General features: G+C 42.3%; 2 protein-coding genes across 7 annotated transcripts in view; both read right to left on the bottom strand.

The window, feature by feature from the left end:
- LOC147117240 (serine/threonine-protein kinase 17A-like) overlaps positions 1 to 5,713 on the bottom strand; it is a 120,765-nt gene extending 115,052 nt beyond the window's left edge. The window contains exon 1 of one of the 6 annotated variants that reach the window (XM_085988049.1): positions 5,409 to 5,713. In XM_085988049.1, the coding sequence (XP_085844175.1) occupies positions 5,409 to 5,509 (101 nt within the window). In that variant the 5' untranslated portion in view covers positions 5,510 to 5,713. Of the gene's footprint in view, positions 1 to 605; positions 688 to 5,408 lie in introns of those variants that run through there. The other 5 variants (XM_085988056.1, XM_085988050.1, XM_085988054.1 and 2 more) reach the window with 5 other exon arrangements.
- A 1,696-nt stretch (positions 5,714 to 7,409) lies between these two features.
- hecw1b (HECT, C2 and WW domain containing E3 ubiquitin protein ligase 1b) overlaps positions 7,410 to 15,911 on the bottom strand; it is a 773,289-nt gene continuing 764,787 nt past the window's right edge. The window contains exon 29 of the mRNA XM_085988048.1: positions 7,410 to 12,532. Within this exon, the coding sequence (XP_085844174.1) occupies positions 12,421 to 12,532 (112 nt within the window). The 3' untranslated portion in view covers positions 7,410 to 12,420. The remainder of the gene's footprint in view (positions 12,533 to 15,911) is intronic.

Below are 15,911 nucleotides of genomic sequence, written 5' to 3'. Positions count from 1 at the left end.
GTGGTGTACCTTGACTTCCAGAAAGCCTTCGATAAGGTTCCACACAAAAGATTATCATGCAAAATTAAGGCTCATGGGATTGGGGGCAAAGTATTAACGTGGATAGAGAACTGGCTGGCGGATAGAAAACAGAGAGTTGGAATTAACGGCTCGTTTTCGGAGTGGCAGGCAGTGACCAGCGGGGTGCCGCAAGGATCTGTCCTGGGACCCCAGCTGTTCACAATATATATAAATGATCTGGATCAGGGAATTGGATGCAATATTTCCAAATTCGCTGACGACACTAAACTAGGAGGAGGGGTGGGCTCTGATGAGGATGTCAGGAGGCTACAGTGCGATTTGGACAGGTTGGGGGAATGGGCGGATACGTGGCAGATGCACTATAATGTGGATAAATGCGAGGTTATCCACTTTGGGGGTAAAAACAGGAGGGTAGATTATTATCTAAATGGCAATAGATTGGGAGATGGGGAAGTGCAGAGGGACCTGGGTGTTCTTGTGCACCAGTCACTGAAGGAGAGCATGCAGGTGCAACAGGCGATTAAGAAGGCAAATGGTATGTTGGCCTTCATATCAAGGGGGTTCGAGTATAGGAATAGGGATACCTTACTACAGCTGTACAAGGTGCTGGTGAGACCGCATCTGGAGTATTGTGTACAGTTTTGGTCGCCCCATCTGCGGAAGGATGTTCTTGCCATGGAAAGAGTGCAACGGCGATTCACCAGGCTGATACCTGGAATGGCGGGAATGACCTACGAAGAGAGATTAAATAGTTTGGGCTTGTACTCACTGGAGTTTAGAAGATTGAGAGGGGATCTCATCGAAACATATAAAATTATGGCAGGCCTGGACAGGCTGAATTCAGAGAGAATGTTTCCAATGGCCGGGGAGCACAGAACCAGGGGCCACAGTCTAAAAATAGCGGGCAAATCATTTAAAACAGAGATGAGGAAGAATTTCTTCACTCAAAGAGTGGTGAGCCTGTGGAATTCCCTGCCACAGAGGGCTGTGAAGGCTAATTCAATAAATATTTTCAAGAGAGAATTGGATATATTTCTGAAGGCTAAGGGGATTAAGGGTTACGGAGAAAAGGCGGGGACGGGGTACTGAACTGGTAAGATCAGCTATGATCTCAGACGAAGATCAGCCATGATCTCATTGAATGGCGGAGCAGGCTCGAAGGGCCGAATGGCCTACTCCTGTTCCTATCTCTATGTATCTATGTATAAGTTACGAATGTCAATCAAGTTTGTTGCAGTACCTTAGCACGCTTAATTGAAATTGATCCAGTAACCTGCTGTAATTGTAACACAAGGGGGAGGTAATAAAGATGCTCGAGAAGAGATACAGCAGGCCAAAAAAGAAACACCTTGAAAGATGCAGAAAATAAAATGAGGACTGACTATAATTAAAAAAACATATAAAGCTGATAATTACAATACATACAGTCAGCTCTCAAACATTGTAAAAACATTCAACATGTGAAGTATTTTACTCAGGTAAGCTAAAAAGCAGCATGTAATAGAAGGCAACAAATGCAGTCAGGCAGTCAAGATGGATGGCAATAATGGATGTGAATAGCTGGGAGCTAGTACACAGCATAGGTGACATGCACATTGGAAGGAAGTTTATACACTCCTGTTTGACAATTAAAATGACCTATCTTGGCTACGCAATTATATTTCAGCAGATGCAAAACAGAAATTGTGCTGGACTGCAAAATGTACTGTATTATCCGAGCAGTCACAAGATGCCCAAATGTGCACATATACTTACTTTTCTTCTTGTTACACATACGCTAGAACCCCAGGAGCAGCAACAAGCCTCACCACAGCCAACCAACAGCATCACTACTTAAGCAGGCACCAGTCCAGAGACACACATTTGAGTGTTTTACTGATTTAAAGAAAAAACTTGCATTGATAAAGTGGATATCAGAAATGTCCCAAAAATTATGTTTTTGAAGTGCAGTCACTTGCATGGGCAAACACTGCAACCATCTTGCACCGAGCAAAGTCCCACAGACAGCAATGAGATGAATGATTAGTTGAATCTATTTTTGTATGGCGTTAGCCGTGGGAAAAATGTTGGGCCGAACACCATGAGAACGCCCAACTCTTCTTCAAATAGATCCATGGAAATGAGTATTTACCTAAATCACTGGAACAGGCAAATGGAGCCTCAGTTTAATGTCTCATCTGAAAGACAGCAATGCAGCGCTCCTTCAGTATTGCACCAAAATGTCAGCCTAGATTATCTCCTCAACTCCTTGAATCCGTGACCTCCTGAGTAACAATGTTAACAAGTGAGCCAAGCTGACACTTGGAGAAGGGAGAAGCACAGGGTACAGCACTCCAAACAGATGTGAACGGGGCAGAGGTGGGGTTAAAGAAGGACTGGTTGTTGCCAAGTGCTCATGGTTCACATCTCATGGGACTAGCTATGAAACAAAGGCTACTTTAGCAACACAAAAAAAATCACTTTCCTCCTTGCAGAGAATGATGCAACAAGAGTTTGCTACAGTTAATATCTAACTGGGCAATGGCAGGCAGCACAGGCTCTCTGTTCTGTAGACTGGCATTTAGTGGAATGCACCAGGGGATTGGCAGGGGGAACCTTAGGCATGCAGGCACTGAGCACAGTTGGAGCATCTCCCAGGAATGCTCCCACTCATGTTGTTGAGATCCAAAATCTGGAGCACAAGACAAAAGATCTCCAGTGAACCGTGAGTGAGGGATTCAGAGACCCTGTGGCAGTGCACAGGTCTGTGCTTAAGCAAATCTGTGGCCAGCACGAGGACTTGGCCTGCACCTGGATGAGAAACAGCAGAAGTCTGCCAAAGCTAGCAACCCCTGCAGCCACAATAGAACAGGCTATTTCTGGCACACAGGCAACATGAATGAAACAGGCAGAAATAAGCAGCCATCTGAGTAACAAGCAGGCCTCTCAGGAAACCTCCATACCTATTCCTGGGAGGGATAGGAGGTGGGAGTGGAAAGAAAATTTAGCAAATGCTCAGTCAGTTACTGCTAAAACAAAATTCCCACACAAACATATAGCGGAATCTGCCTCCTTAAAGAACTTTACTTACAGAAGAGGAACAGCAAGACATTACTAACTGACCACAAGAGAAAATGATTAAACATATTCTGTGGTTGCAATACAGGAAGATTGGAAGGATCACCTGGATAAAATATTCATAGCAAACAAGGACATTCCACCTCGACAGTCGAGTCGTTGCCAGTGGAGTTGCATATTGGCACTACACTTCACTGGTTAAACATCAATTCTTGAATAAACATTATTTGATGAACTTTCAACTTGATATTGAAGAGCCATACTTCATGAAATCAAACCAAACAATATATTTGCCTGCACTGAAGTGTAAATGTGAAGAACCTTGTATGTTTTCCTGTCAAATCTTTGCATCTTGTTATAACAGACAATCTGCAGTACACAGAGTACTGTAGCAACACACACTTATTTCATGATTAAGTAGTAATTGCCAGTCTGAATCAGAGGCACAGTGACTTTGCTGCCCCAAGTGGGCTTACTATATACTAACTGAGCAATGCTTCAGCACACCATCATGCAGTAAATTCACTGAAAGTAGGGCTTATACTTGTAAGGGGACGCAGTCCAGGAGTAAGATGAAGATTTTTTTCAAATTGTTGTAGTACAGCTGAGCAAAGACATCAAAAAGAGGAATAAAACCAAATAAATGATCTTTAGCTTAAGAAGCTTTGGCTCAAAAATGTTATTTGAATGAGTTGGGCTCATTTTGCATGAGCCTAAGATACTGATATACAAGCGAGTGCTTTTAACCAGGCCACGATAGTAATATATTCTACTTCATTGGCACATATTTAAATAAATGATTAAGTGTACGTAAGGCACAGCCTTTCCGTCCCACCCAAGTTTGCTAAATTAAATATAAAATTGATGCCTCTCATTTCCCAAGGACTTTAACAGGCTTTGATTCATTAACCTTTAATGAAGTTATAGTTTCCTAAATCTTTGAATGGGTGGGTGGTGGAAGCAATATTTAATTTCAAAACAAAGTTATATATTGCAACAGAACAATTTCACTTTTTAAAAAAAAGTTAAATATTTGGTCAGTTTCAGAAATTAATATCTAATGAATAGTTGTAAATAGATTAAAATGTTACATTTTGGATGTTTTGTTAATTTTCTCTTGTCCCATCTGGATTTAATTTACATAAAAGTGTTATTCCACCAACTAAAAGTAGGTGGTCTTGGGAGCTACAAAAAATGTTTACGTCAGAAACTCCAGCTTTACTTACCAGAATGTGTCAATGTCAGACAATTTACAGGATTCCCTTTTCTGTTTAACAAGCAAAAGTGTTTAAATATAGGTGAAAGCAACCAATCCCTGACTGAGGTTTCTTAAGCCTGTTTTGTGCAAGAGGTGCCAGGGCATCCAAGAGTTACTTACACATTCATTGTGTACAACTAGAATCACTTTACTAGCACCAAATCTGGAAAAAGTAGGACTTGGCAAAAGAAGTATTCACATCACAGAATTTACTGCAATTCACAATCAGTTGCTTTTTCCACTAGTGAAAGTTTTATAAGAGGTGTGTGAAATATCACCAGCCCAAGAAAGTATGGGTTTCCATTAAAGTTTCTAATAAATTACCAGGTTTTGTTTATACAAAAAAACTAAGTGATAAATATAGTACACTAAATGCTTTGCCAGAGGTGCATTTAAAAAACTGTAAAAACAATTACAGGGGATATACATTTACAGTGAAAAGTACCAATGCTCCAAATATCAGCAATTTTATTTCATCTGATCTCCAAAATCATGATTTATCAATAATTTAATAAATAACACCCCAGGACTTATAATTTCTATTGTGGAATTAAACGTAGTGAACAGATAAACTCTCAAAATAGCAACGGATCGCCCAGATATGCAGAACAAGCCTCTCAGGATATCTGCCTCAGTCACAGTCTCCCTCGCTGACGAACTGTCTTCCCTCAGTCACCGTTAGGGTTTCTGTTCCACGGGTCAGTCTGTTCCTCAACTGTGTAGGTCACTATATAAGATTGTCAGCTTCGAAAGAGGCAACAGAATCTCTTCCTTCCTCACCCCATCTCAACATTGAGAATTTCCCTCAGTAATACTGTTTGCAGTTGGGGGTACATTTCTCCCTATTTCACTATGTGGGGGAATACCCTCAATCACTTTGTATGTCAGTCACACTGTGTGTGTGTCTCTTCACCTCACGTGTCCCTCACGCTATTACCGTGTACAACAACAACCTGCATTTATATAGCTCAGTCTTTTTTGTGTGAAAGGATCTCTCTCTTTCTCTTCCCCGGCCGTCTCTCTGTTTGCGCCTCTCCCTGGCTGTCTCACTGCCCGAGTCTCCCTCTGTTACCTGCCGAGCTCTTTGCCCACCAGTGTGTAGCAGTTGCTGAAATTGTCGCTGCAGATTCGGGTCTGGATGTCCGACAGCAGCCCGCTCCGTGGTTGGGTCATGGTCGGTACAACGCGCCCGGGGCTCGCCTGTCTGCTCCGGACCAGGAGGAGGAAGAGGAGGCAAGTGGTTCCGAGCCGGCGGATCTAGGTGCAGCGCTGTCTCTGCTCAACCGCTGCCGGCTCTCAGCAGCGCACTCCTCCGCTCGGCTCATTCACAGCCAGCCCCGCCACACCGTCACCATGGAGACTCCCCGCTGATTGACAGCTCGGAGGCAGTGCACCCTGCCAGTTCAAACGGCAATGGCTGAATATTCTTAAAAAGGCAACACAAGGGCATTTACAGATGAAGGTCAATTCACTGGGTTTTTCTCCCTTTCACCAGCTCCCTGGAAATAATTCACGCTCTTTATTAAATTAAAATTTTACACTGCTCAGAAGTGAAGACATGCAAAAAAGATATATAGAGGCACTGGAGAAGCTGCAAAATAGATTCGTCTGAGGTCGTGAAACTTCTTTGGGCACTGGAGCCAGTCCTGGGGGTGACACTGCTGGCAGTACCAGCCTCGGTGATCTAGTCCCACATCTTTCTGGAGGGCCTCCCGGCCCCCTATGGGTAGAGGACCTCTCTTCCAGTGTTGACCCCTGCACAAAGCTTGAGTGCTGCGTTCGAGACCCTTTCCCTGGCCTATTGAGCCATTTGTGATAGTGTTGAAGCACTTTTAAATTTTTGATCAGCAGAAGGCTGCTCACCTTTAAGAGGTGCAGACTGCCTAGTGCTGAAGCACTTTAACATTTTTTTTATTTTAACACAAGTTAATGTGCTGCCTGTGCTTTTTGAACGGCGCGGGCATATCTCACAAAGCAGTGCTCACGCCCGTTTTCTTGTGCTATCAAATTTCTAGGCCAAAGTATCTTATTTCTCTTTATCATGCTAATAATTAAATCTGGATATCACAGCAGTTTGTGGAACACACTTAGAAACCTGCCACAGGTTTTTCCAAATCCAAGTGGTAACAATCACTTAAGAAATGTCAAAATAAAGAATAAATCCTTAAATTTGTTTATATTACAAAAAATACACAGTTTGGACAAAATTTAAAAGTAATAATCTCAGGATCAAGATGACATTAATAAACTGCTCAAGCTTCTAATTACATATATTACTATTAATATCTTTTCATTTTTTAAAATGTTTCCTGTTTCCGTCTTACAGTAATGAATCAATCCCTCAGGAGTTGGTTTGAAATGTTCTCTTCAGAGTTCATTGGTGGAAGAAGAAACATAAATTCAGATTTTGCACGACTGACAAAATCTATGCTGGGAATGCCTGCAAGCCGAGCCCCGGCCAAACTGGCCCACAGCACACTGAACTGTCTGTGCCTCGTTTTCTGAGGTCATCTCATCTGAATAATTAGTATAAGCTCTCAGCACAGCTTTGGCCTGCACTGGCAAATAGACTAATGGGGGTGAGCAAAATCTAGCAACAGCTTTAAAGAGATGCGCATGCTTAAACGTAAGTGGCTGCATATTGAGCCAAGTATTTCTTCAGCTTTTATAAAGCTTCCAAATGGATGTTAAGTAGGGGTTGGGAGGAAGAAGTGCCAGGCAAAAATTAAGTGAAAGGAGGCATGACATGGAGTTTTTGGGCATGCGGTGGGGCAGTGCAACACGAGATACCCTTTTTGATGACCAGCCAGGTATATGTAGTACTGCATAGGCTGGATGCGGGGAGTGTTGTCCAGTGTGGCGCTGCATGGCACCATTTCCAGAGGGCAGCAGTGCATCTTGTCTCATCAGGAGGTGCAGTACATGGGTGTCCGCATTCCTGAGAAAACTGGCACCTGGGAAACTCTATCTGCCCCGGCGAGCTGATGGCTCCTTCCCACAGGGAAAGTAATGCTTTGTGCAAATGGTTATACATGGGCAGAAGACTGACTAAATTAGCACATGAGGTCTTGGAATGATCTGGTGACATAAAAGTTTAATACCTATCCTTGATTTTTTTCTGTCTGGGAGTCAATCCAACTATGTGACAGCCTCTCTTGCGAGGTGGAGGTGACAGATTTCCTGTGACATGGCAGGTAGGTGTGGCAAGGTCTGTAAAAAAACAACCTTTAGGTAGTGACAGGAGTAGACAAAATGGTTTCTTGGCACCTGCATTTGTTACCCCCTTGTAAAATGGTGTTCTGCATCATGATATTGGACCCCCAAAGGAATTCCCATCTCACACACTTTGTTTGAAATTATTTAAATTGCAGCAGCAACCAACATTCCTGAAGGAAAACATTTTCAAAATGAGACAAAAATGCAAAAAGGGCACATTTTGCAGCAATTACAACAAGCACATGGAGCAAAAATGCAAATAAATATAAATGCTAACTGAAAACAATTTCAGTAACAGATATCTCCCTTTAAGAAAACTACTTGACGTGGCCAGGTCACAGGATCAGTCATGTGGCCATTTTACATGGTATGACCAGCATCAAGGCTAGAGATTGCCCCCAAAAATGTAAACTCACTATACAACCTCTCCAACATCCTGAGATTTCTTTGTTGCAAAATGCAGCAAGGCTGATTCTCAGGGGCTGGTCCGATTTTACAGTTCTATCAATGCCACTGCAAGGCTCCATCCAGGGAGCAAAGACTCGCAAAATCAGCCTTATGAGGTGTCCTGCAATTGAGCCAGGCTTACATCCACATATGAGAGTTATGTTTTCCTGTTGGCTGCTACAATTAGAAAACACGGCAGCAAGAAGTAAATGGTGCTGTGACATTGTGGTTCCAGTCATTTGTGTCTTTGCACAGAGGTGAAATGGCTACAAGAACAAATGTTTGAGTAAAACAAAATATCCAAAGATTTTAGACAAATAGGCTGGTGTGTCTGACCTTTCTAAATAGCTCTGTGCTAGTTTCCCAGTACTAGGGCTAGTAGAGGGAGAAAAGTTCAAATTTTAGCATTAGTGCTAAGACAGAGTATGAATGCTTTTGTGACCAAGAGAACATCAGGTACTTTGTATGAATAGGCCTGGTCACAGCTGGTAGCTTACTTCAATTTACTTTTTACTCGAGTTATCACTTTATAGAGAAACATTAGATTACAGTAAAAGAAAGTAAGAGCTTGTGATGCCTTTCACATCCTCAGGATGTCCCAAAGTGCTTCACAGTCAATGAATTACTTTTTGAAATGTGCTCACTGTAGACAAACATGGTAGACAATTTTCACACAGCAAGGTCTCACAGATAACAGTGACATAAATGGCCAAATAACCTGTTTTGGTGGTGTTATTTGAGGGATGACAGTTGGCCAAGATACTAGAAGTACTCCCTGCTTTTCTACAAATAAAAGTGCCATGGGATCTTTTACATCCACCTGAACAGGCAGCTGGGAGCCTAGGTTTAATGCCTCATTCAAAAGGCAGCACCTCCTACAATACAGCGCTCCCTCAGTACTATACTGCAACCACCAGCCTGGAAGATGTGCTGCAGTAGGGCTTGAACCCACAGCTTTGCTCATTCAGAGGTGAACCTCTGAGCCAAGTAGTCTCCTTGCAGATCCCAGTAAATTCCAAGTTACTGAAGGTTGCCTAATTTTTCTGATATTTGAGCCTGAAACAGTATTGTCATTGGCTGCAAATCAAGAATAAAACATGAAAGATTTATATTAATTATTCTATATTCATATCTATATTCAAATTTGTGGGATTTTGATTACCACCATGCTACAAATGCCCAATATTTTGATGTACTGCTATTTTAACCACAGATAGTAAGTCAAGTCACCCAATAAGAAATTAGTTGAACTTACTCAAATTTTCATCAGTCAAACATGAGCCACTTGATCTATTTAATGATAATGGCTTCCAGCCATATTCTGATGATAAAAGGAAGAAAATGACAAACAAAGCAAAGGTAGAGTACAGCAAATGAATGGTATCTATTGGCAAAACATACATAAAGATTCTTTTTCAGTATCACAAACAATGTTGGCTGGAACAGAGTGCTGGCCTATAATTGTACCTGTAGGTCTCGAACCTTACAATTAGAGCTAGGCCATTCAGGGGTGATGTCAGAAAACACTTCTTCACAAAGTGTAGTGGAAATCTGGAAAACTCTCCTCCAAAAAACTGTTGACGCTAGGTCACTCGAAAATTCCAAAACTGATATTGATAGATTTTTGTTATGTAAGGGTATTAAGGGTTATGGAACCAAGGCGGGTAAATGGAATTAAGATACAGAGCAGCCATGATCTAATTCAATGGCCTATTCCTGTTCCTATGATGCTCAGACCTGCAGAGAATGAATCAATTATTTGAAGGATGTTCCTAGTCTAAAATAGCACATGCTGGAAATAGATCACTGATGGGTAAAGAATTCTTCCAAAAAAATAACAGACGTGAGTAGAAACCAAAATATCCAACCTGGTATCACATCCTGGGACATGGAGAGGACACAACCTCTTTTGACGCACTAAGTTCTTCCAAATGGCGCAGTTTTAAAACAAAGTTGGAAATAATGAATAGCAGCAATTTTCACTATTCATTCAATAGTATGCTTGCCAATTAAATTTAATAATTTACAAATCTCACATTTGATATTCATTATCCATAGAAATTTGGTGTGTGCGAAGTAAACTAATTAAATATCGGTTCCCTTTCTTGAGGCCAGCATCCAAATTCCACTGTGACTGAAGTGGCACTTCATCCAGAGAGTGACCCTACAGCCTGAATGTTCCACTGCCCACCGTCCGTTGTAGTGGTGTTCATTAGATTTGTACATATTTTTAAAGTGGTGCACGTCTTCATTTCAAATATTACAAAGATATTAGTGACCATTTATGTTTATTTCATGTTAGAAGTTAATTACATTTTATGTGACTATGTTTTAAATGCAAGATTTATTTACCTGTTAAATATAGTATCGTATTATTTGCCATGGTTTTTTTTCTGTCTCTTCTTTGTCGAGTGCTTTGTACATCTTTCATGTTAGTTGTCCTTTATCATTTCATATATAGGAAAGAAACCTGCAGTCTACTGACACTTTATCCTCCTAGGTGAAATTCTAATGGCATCTTCTGTCACATGTGACACTCTTTTATCCTCCAGTTCCTGTTTTCATGGCTTGTACCAGTTAAACCATATACATTTAAGGAGTTATTCAATGGTCCCTTGCTCCGAATGGGGATCCACACTCTCAGGACATGTGTTGGAGATAGGGCTACAACACTGCAGCCATGATTCACTCACCCGTGCTCCCTGCAAGTGAAACTCCATTCTGGAAGTACAGAACCATGGAATCACCCCTTTGCTTTCTCTCCAAGGCCTTGGTTCAGTGGTAGCACTTTCATCTCTGAGTCAGAGGGTCTTGGGTTTAAGCCTCACTCCAGAGACTTGAGCACATAATCCAGTGCCATACTGAAGGAGTGCTGCAGTGTCAGAGGAGCTGTCTTATGGATAAGATGCTAAACCGAGGACTCATCTGCCCTCTCAAGTGGACGTAAAAATCCCTTGGCACTATTCGAAGTAGAGTAGGGGTGTCTCCCAGTATTCTGGTCAACATTTATCCCTCAATCAGCACCACCAGAAACAGATTATCTGGTCATTTATCGCATTGCTATTAGAGGGACCTAGTGTGCAAATTAGCTGCCGCATTTTGCTACATTACAACAGTGACTACATTTCATACAACACAATTGATTGGCTATGAAGTACTTTGAGACATCCCAATCATGAAAAGCACTATATAACTGAAAGTTCTTTCTTATTTTCTCTACAAAAAGTATTTCCATTGCAAAGTTTGTCTATTCAGAACACTGCAAGAATACAATATAATGTTAACATATCCATTAAATGTATTAGGCTAAAAAACGATGTTGGAAAAATCATTTACAATATTTTATGATGAATTATAACACATCAGTAAGGCTAAAAAGTCATTCTATATTGCAAATTAGTCATACTAAATAAATTGCCTCTGTTGATAGTATAAAAGCTTGTTTGAATTAAAATAAAGGCACTGCTTACATAAAATAATGGAAAATAGTGAACCAGTTTAAGTACACTGGCTACCCTAGTGACTTTGGTTCAACAGCTGGAAACTTTTAGTTCAATGCTAAATCCACATCAGAAAATAGGATGTAGAAATGTGGTGCAACAAAAAATATTAAACAAGCAGCTCTTTCAGTAAAGCCAATAATAAATAGAACAGAACAGTTTTTGATAATATGTATCTTAATTCCCATTGTAGTTTTTAAAGCAATAATTTTCTAGTGCGGTCTGCAATGACCCAACATCATCATTGTCTGTCTGTACCTGACATTGATAATAGCCATTGCATAGGCAACTGATTAGGACAATTTGAGGAGGGACTGCCTAACGAGAAGACCATAAATATTGTGGCATAACAAATTAGTTTTATTGACATTCTTATACAGCAGCATGATTGTACAGGAAGTGCAGCCTGAGTATCATGTGACTTTCAAACCAGCCAATCAGCTAATTAATATGTACTTGTCCGACAGTGAAATTCCATAAAATATTTCACAAATCAAAGGTAGATCCTCTTTGTGAATTTGCAATTGAATCTGAATACAATCCATGGCTCTTACACATTAATTTGTGAAAATGTGCTAATGAGGTTACATTAGTTGCCTTTAACATTAAGTGGCCCTGCCAAGAAAAAGATGGCTTTAATTACATGAGATTGTCTATAGTCCATTCATTTGGGAGAAATGTTTATTTACAAAAATTAAAAAAAATGAAACCAAGCAGGAAATAGTTACAATGGTTCAACATCAATGTTTTTTTTTCTTCCTTTCCCAGTCAATTCAGAAATCAGGAAGTGCTGTCCATAATACTTTACATATGAGGCATCCTCTTTGCACATGCACATTTTGTGCTTCTCATGTTGTACAGACAAGGATGCCCCTTGTTCACTGCAGTAGTGCAACTCCTCATGAGAAGTGACCGTTTCTTTCACTCAAGTCCAAAAGTGCTGGTTTCTTCCACTGCCGTGAGCAGCTTTTCATATAGCATAGAATACGATGGATATGGTGGGAGGTCCAAGCGATTGAAACATGTGTGTGCCCTGGAACAGTACAGTAAAAAAAAACAGTATTAACAATATTAACATATTCTTACATATCAGTCAGTAGCACATTCTAGAGATAATGAAAGTACACTTCCCACTCTCCCAATAGCCTAGTATTGTCATAGTGTTATGTCATTGGGATAGGCACTGACCTGCATATAACAAGCAGCGCCACCCCATTTGGCTGAGAAAACCCAAGGCGCAGGAACTAATGGGGCAGAGACCCAGCATAACCAGGTCCCACCCTTCCACCTCTGCCCGTCACTATTGCGCCCACCACATATGCCCTGAAAGCACTGTGGGGAATAATTTCTTCAGGGGTTCCATTGGGAATCAGCAAGGTTCCCATTGATTCTGGTATTTCCCAGTCAACCTTGTAAGGGGCAGAACCATGCCTACCTTTTACAAGCACAGTAATGCTGGGGATGGCCCTAGGGGTGGACCTGGGGGAGCGTTTCCCTACATGGGGAGCTCCCACTTCCTCTGCTTATTCGGACTCGGCATGCTACTGGAGGCTCATACACAGAGAGATGAGGTGTACGAGATTCCAGCAGGCCACAAATGGCTTCCTCTGGAGGATCCAGATGAGGGGAGTGGCCTGGACCCCAAAGAAAAGGCATGTCTTTTTTTATTATTGAGATTGACCCCATTACACTGGGGCCTGAGGGGTGCATTATGGGGCCTCAGGAGGTGGGAGTTTGGTCACCGCCATGTTGATGGTGTGCAGTCACTGGGTTTTACAGCCACATGCGGCAGATGACCACCAGAGATCCACCCGTTTTGGCACCGGTACCCACTGACCCCATATAAAAAATGTGCCCTTCCGCTGTGACTCTGCCATCTCCAGCGTGGTCAGTGATGGAGGGCACCGGCAGAAACAATCCTGGTGTAACCACCTGGTTTTCAGCCTGCTGATTTTTGGGGTTTTTGGGGCCTCTTATTTGAAGGCAGATTCCAACAGATTTTCATACTACCTGTAACATCATTTTATAACACTTCAGTTTTATTATTAAGTTCCATGTGTTTTGAAGTTGATCCACAGATTATTATTTTTTTTTTCTTCCTTCATTTTCTGATAATTTTCTTCTCTTGGTTTTTCCACTCCTTTAAAGCCTTAACTTCTGCTGGGCTCTGGTTCCACATCTGCTGGGCATCTACTCAAGTAAATGTTCTTCATGTGTGAGCCTCCAGAAACTGTTAGCAGGCCACTTGACCATGAGAGCATAATAACTGAGCATGATCCTGTCCTCAACAGATGTTCACATACACAAAGAAAGAGCAGCTTGTATTTATACAGTGCCTTCACAACCTCAGGACGTCCAAAATTGCTTTGCAGCCTTCCAAAGTTGGCGTCGGTCGGATCAGGGGCAAGAAAAGGGCGTCAAGCTTTTCCCCACTATTTTAGGGGTGCTAGTGTCATGTTTCTGCCCAGCAGCATCAGTAAAAATCTAACCTCAGGAGTGGAACTCTGATGGATAAGTGATAGGTCGGAGAGACCCCAGGTAAATGATGTAAACAGTGCTCCATTTATCTTTACAACATTAGACTAGTTGAATCGTTTTGACTACATACAGTAAGTACTTAGATGTAAGCACATGTTATTTCACCTAAATTATATGTCCAAACATCTGTTTAACGTTTAGTCTACTCATGTCGAATTTTACTAGGTATTCAAATGTATTTTCAGCAGGCTAAGGCCAAAGGAGTGCTCGGCCTTCACTGCTGTCATCAGCAACAGAACCAATGGGCTGGATTTTGTCGGCCCCGAGGAGACGGGTATGGAGGCGGGATTGCCGGTAAAGTTGCAGAATTTGGGGGCGGGTGGCAAACCCACCCCCATCCCGCTTCTGTGCCCTCTTGCCAGGAGGCGGGAAGCCGTCCTGCCCTGGGTCCCGTCTCCGCGAGGTGGGAAAGGGATTAAAGCCTATTAACTGCCTGGATTATCCCCATTTTTCATTTCGATGTGCAGGCTTCCTGACCTCAGGGAACCTCGCCAGGGTGGAGGAGCTGAGTAGGAGGTCTGCGGGGGTTGGAGGGGTCTGAAAGTGCAATGTAGAGGTGAGTGATGGGTGCAAGTGTGGAGTGGTAAGTATGTAAGATGAGTGTAAAGTGTTAGAAAATGTTCACTTACCTTTGTTTCTGCCTACAGGAGTCCCGACATCTCCATTGTAGATATCACAGACTGGCTGTTGGATCCTCTGATTCAACAGCCAGGTGATTTCTGCAAAGTTGAAAGGTTTGATGAGCCCTGAACACAAGGGCTCATCAAACTACAGAGAATGTCAGTGTTTGACAGCTTCACAGAGCTGTCAAACACTGACATTTCTTCTTTCAAAAAATCTTGACAGATTGCACGTCAGACGTTGACGTGCTCTGTCACAAATTGGTTGGGTCGAAAGCCCTGCTTCCATGCTGTAATTTTTTTTAAAGAAGTACTTTAAAGTTTTCTTTTAAGCAATTCTTCTTAAGTTTAATCTTGTAGACTGAGCCTTAACAACCGTTGGGACCTCCCATAGGCTTTCACCCATTCGCTTGCTTTGAGAAGGATGAATAGAAAGATCAGGGGGGAGAAATTCGCTATTGCCCCGCTTGGGGCGCAATTATCGGCCGGGCGCAAAGTTTAGCGCCTGGCGCTAATTATTGCCTCTGACTGCAAACCTTGCTTCTATCGCCCCTGGAGGTGATTGGAACGCTAAATCAGGCACTACACACCTCTCTTAAGACGCTTATGCCGAGAAGCGAGGCGTTACTTCAGAACGCTGGTGAAGGTCATGTGATGTCAGTCAGCAATGGAACACAGACACACTGGTGCCGGCCAGTTCTTAAAGGGGAGGGTCGATCTTACTCTCCATCCACACCCTGCTCATTGCAGCCTTGAATCCCAGCCTGCAGAGACCTGTACATCAATTCTGCTGGAAAGAACAATGGAGAGGCCCAGGGAAAGAGCTCAGAGTGCAGCCCCCATAGTCTTCTAAATCAATGCAAGGAAGGTCAAATCAAAATGAACCTGCAAAGTGCTGCTCAGCACCCAAAACTCCTTCACACAGCGTTGAATCTCTCCAGAAGTCTCTCTCTCTCTCTCACTCAGAATGCATGGTGCAAAAATGTCGCCAACAAAAGAAGGCAGGAAGCGACCACCTTTAAATAGCGCTCCCCCATCTCTTCCCGACTGCAAAACGTTCCCCTCTATCTGTTGTTGATAGCGGCAGGCAGAAAGGCAGGGGGCACTGTGGTGTATGTGCCTTTAAGAGCAATTATGGTGTATGTGCCTTTAAGAGCCCCAGGTGTGCGTAATGCCGGTAATTGCCACTTGGGCTATATAAGCCTGTGTATTGTGTATATCCTTTAGAAACCCCCCCCCAGACTTGCTTAGTAA

The sequence above is a fragment of the Somniosus microcephalus genome, chromosome 5 (genome assembly GCF_052327205.1).
Source record: "Somniosus microcephalus isolate GS21.2 chromosome 5, FLI_Smic_1.0, whole genome shotgun sequence".
In the NCBI taxonomy this organism is placed as follows: domain Eukaryota; kingdom Metazoa; phylum Chordata; class Chondrichthyes; order Squaliformes; family Somniosidae; genus Somniosus; species Somniosus microcephalus.
Note: the sequence above shows the minus strand (reverse complement) of the source record. Positions and strands in the feature narration are given on the sequence as shown.